Source organism: Seriola lalandi, unplaced genomic scaffold, assembly GCF_002814215.2.
Source record: "Seriola lalandi dorsalis isolate HSWRI2012SDOR001 ecotype SW California unplaced genomic scaffold, Sedor1 jcf7180002049880, whole genome shotgun sequence".
Lineage (NCBI taxonomy): Eukaryota > Metazoa > Chordata > Actinopteri > Carangiformes > Carangidae > Seriola > Seriola lalandi.
In genome coordinates, this window is record NW_019520433.1 from 32 (window position 1) to 1,898 (window position 1,867).

Here is a 1,867-nt window from a genome sequence, read left to right on the forward strand (position 1 = left end):
GGTAGAAGAGGGGGCAAGCGCAGAGGCAACAAACGTAGAGGAGGCGGCAGACGCAGGCGTAGAGGGTAGAAAACTACTAGAGACCGCCATGACTCAGCTAAGATAACGACACCCTACGCTTCGTAAAAATCCACTTGCTTCTTTTCCTTTCCATAATCCTTCTCGAGCATTTGAATTTATTATTTAATGCCTACGTCTATATGACACCTCCGCTTTGGCCTCGACACTGAAAGGCTCCGCCCCTTTTCAAAAGTCTCTGTCGCTGCCTTTCCATCGCAGTTTCGCACAAAATAGAAGTACTTTTTTCTTTTTTTAGAAAAGTCGACAACAACACAATTGCAAATGCTCTGTGTTTCCATTCATTAATGTTATGCGAGTAAAGCTGGGTTTTCTCCTCTTGCAGTATCTTTCCAATTAAACATGGCGATGGATTTTCGGCATCTGTTAACTCGCCGTTGTAATATTTCATTTAGGAGATGACGGCGTCTGATGCACGTAATGATGGAAAAGCAAACCCCTTATATCTGGCAGCAGCAACGTATCAGGGATTTTTAGGAGATAATAGTCTGCAATGTTTTTGGATGTCATGTTTCGTCATGTGACATAAATGTGGGAAAAAAATGTTTCTGGCACGTAGAACTACATCTCCCACAATGCCGCGTTGTGCCGGACTTCACGTGACACGATCCCGATATCGGCTTCGTCATGTGACCGCAGCGACCAGAAGAAGAAAAAAACATGGCGGATGCAGAAGCAGCGAAGTCTCTGAGCGGTTTGTTGAACGGAATCGCTCAGAAAGTTTATTACAACAACAGCGAGATCACGGAGCAGCTGCTGAAGCGCGAGCTGTTCCCGGAGCTGCCGCAGGACGCGTTCACGGCCCTGCACGACAAGATGAGAGGCCTCATCAAGGTGAATGACCTGCTCAGTCTCAGCTCTCACTGTGTGTGTGTGTGTGTGTGTGTGAAAACAGCTGCTTAAAATAATACTACCTTTATTATAATTCATGCATTCGTAAAGCCCGGTGTTCGTTGACATTAAGGTGTGTAATGAATATAATGTTATAGTGTATATGTGTGTAGGTGAGTATGTACTAATGCAGGCCTGTGTAAATGGACAATAAGGCTACTCTTATAAAGGATTCATAAATGGTTTATAATTACGTTATATAATTCAGTTATTAACACTTCGTAAATAAACAATTATAAACAAGTTATAACAGTTTTCATGCATTGATGCAGGCTCACTATTTGGCAAGATCAAGTTAATGCTTACTACTCATTAATCTTACTAATAACTAATACTATTCATTAATACATGATGATGTGTTTTACACTTTTACCAGTTATAAATTTGATACCATTTTAATATCTGATCAACAGCTGTGATTACTGTATATCACGGACGGCTGATGAGTGGAAAAACAAACCGCCAAGGCCTCAGAGGATGAATCTGGTCATTTCATCTGCCATAATTTGATCTGCCCCATGAAACTGTTTGAACATTAAGATGCCGATGCTGGTTCATTGTTGGTAATCGAACAAACGTGATGAAGCAGCAGGTAAAAACACTGATGATGAGGAGAACAAAGATCTAGGACAGGACAGATAAATGTGGGCTCACTATTTGGCAAGCAACGGGTCATTGTTGCCCTTTTTATCTGACGCGTTATAACAGCTTATAACTGATTTATAAAGTGTTAACAAGCTAATAAATACATAGTTATAAACCATTCATAAATCCTTTAGAAGGGGAGTCTTATTGTAAAGTTATTATTCTTTTTAACTTATTAGTTTTCTAGTACATTTTAGTTTGATACAATAACTGATGGCAGCATGACGGATTGATTGACTGATAACTTATTTCT

The 1,867-nt window shown here is 40.2% G+C and overlaps 1 protein-coding gene across 1 annotated transcript in view; it reads left to right on the forward strand.

Moving 5' to 3' along the window:
* Positions 1-719: 719 nt before the first annotated feature.
* Positions 720-1,867, forward strand: part of LOC111649037 (COMM domain-containing protein 1-like) — a 6,964-nt gene continuing 5,816 nt past the window's right edge. The window contains exon 1 of the mRNA XM_087171836.1: positions 720-975. Within this exon, the coding sequence (XP_087027962.1) occupies positions 739-975 (237 nt within the window). The 5' untranslated portion in view covers positions 720-738. The remainder of the gene's footprint in view (positions 976-1,867) is intronic.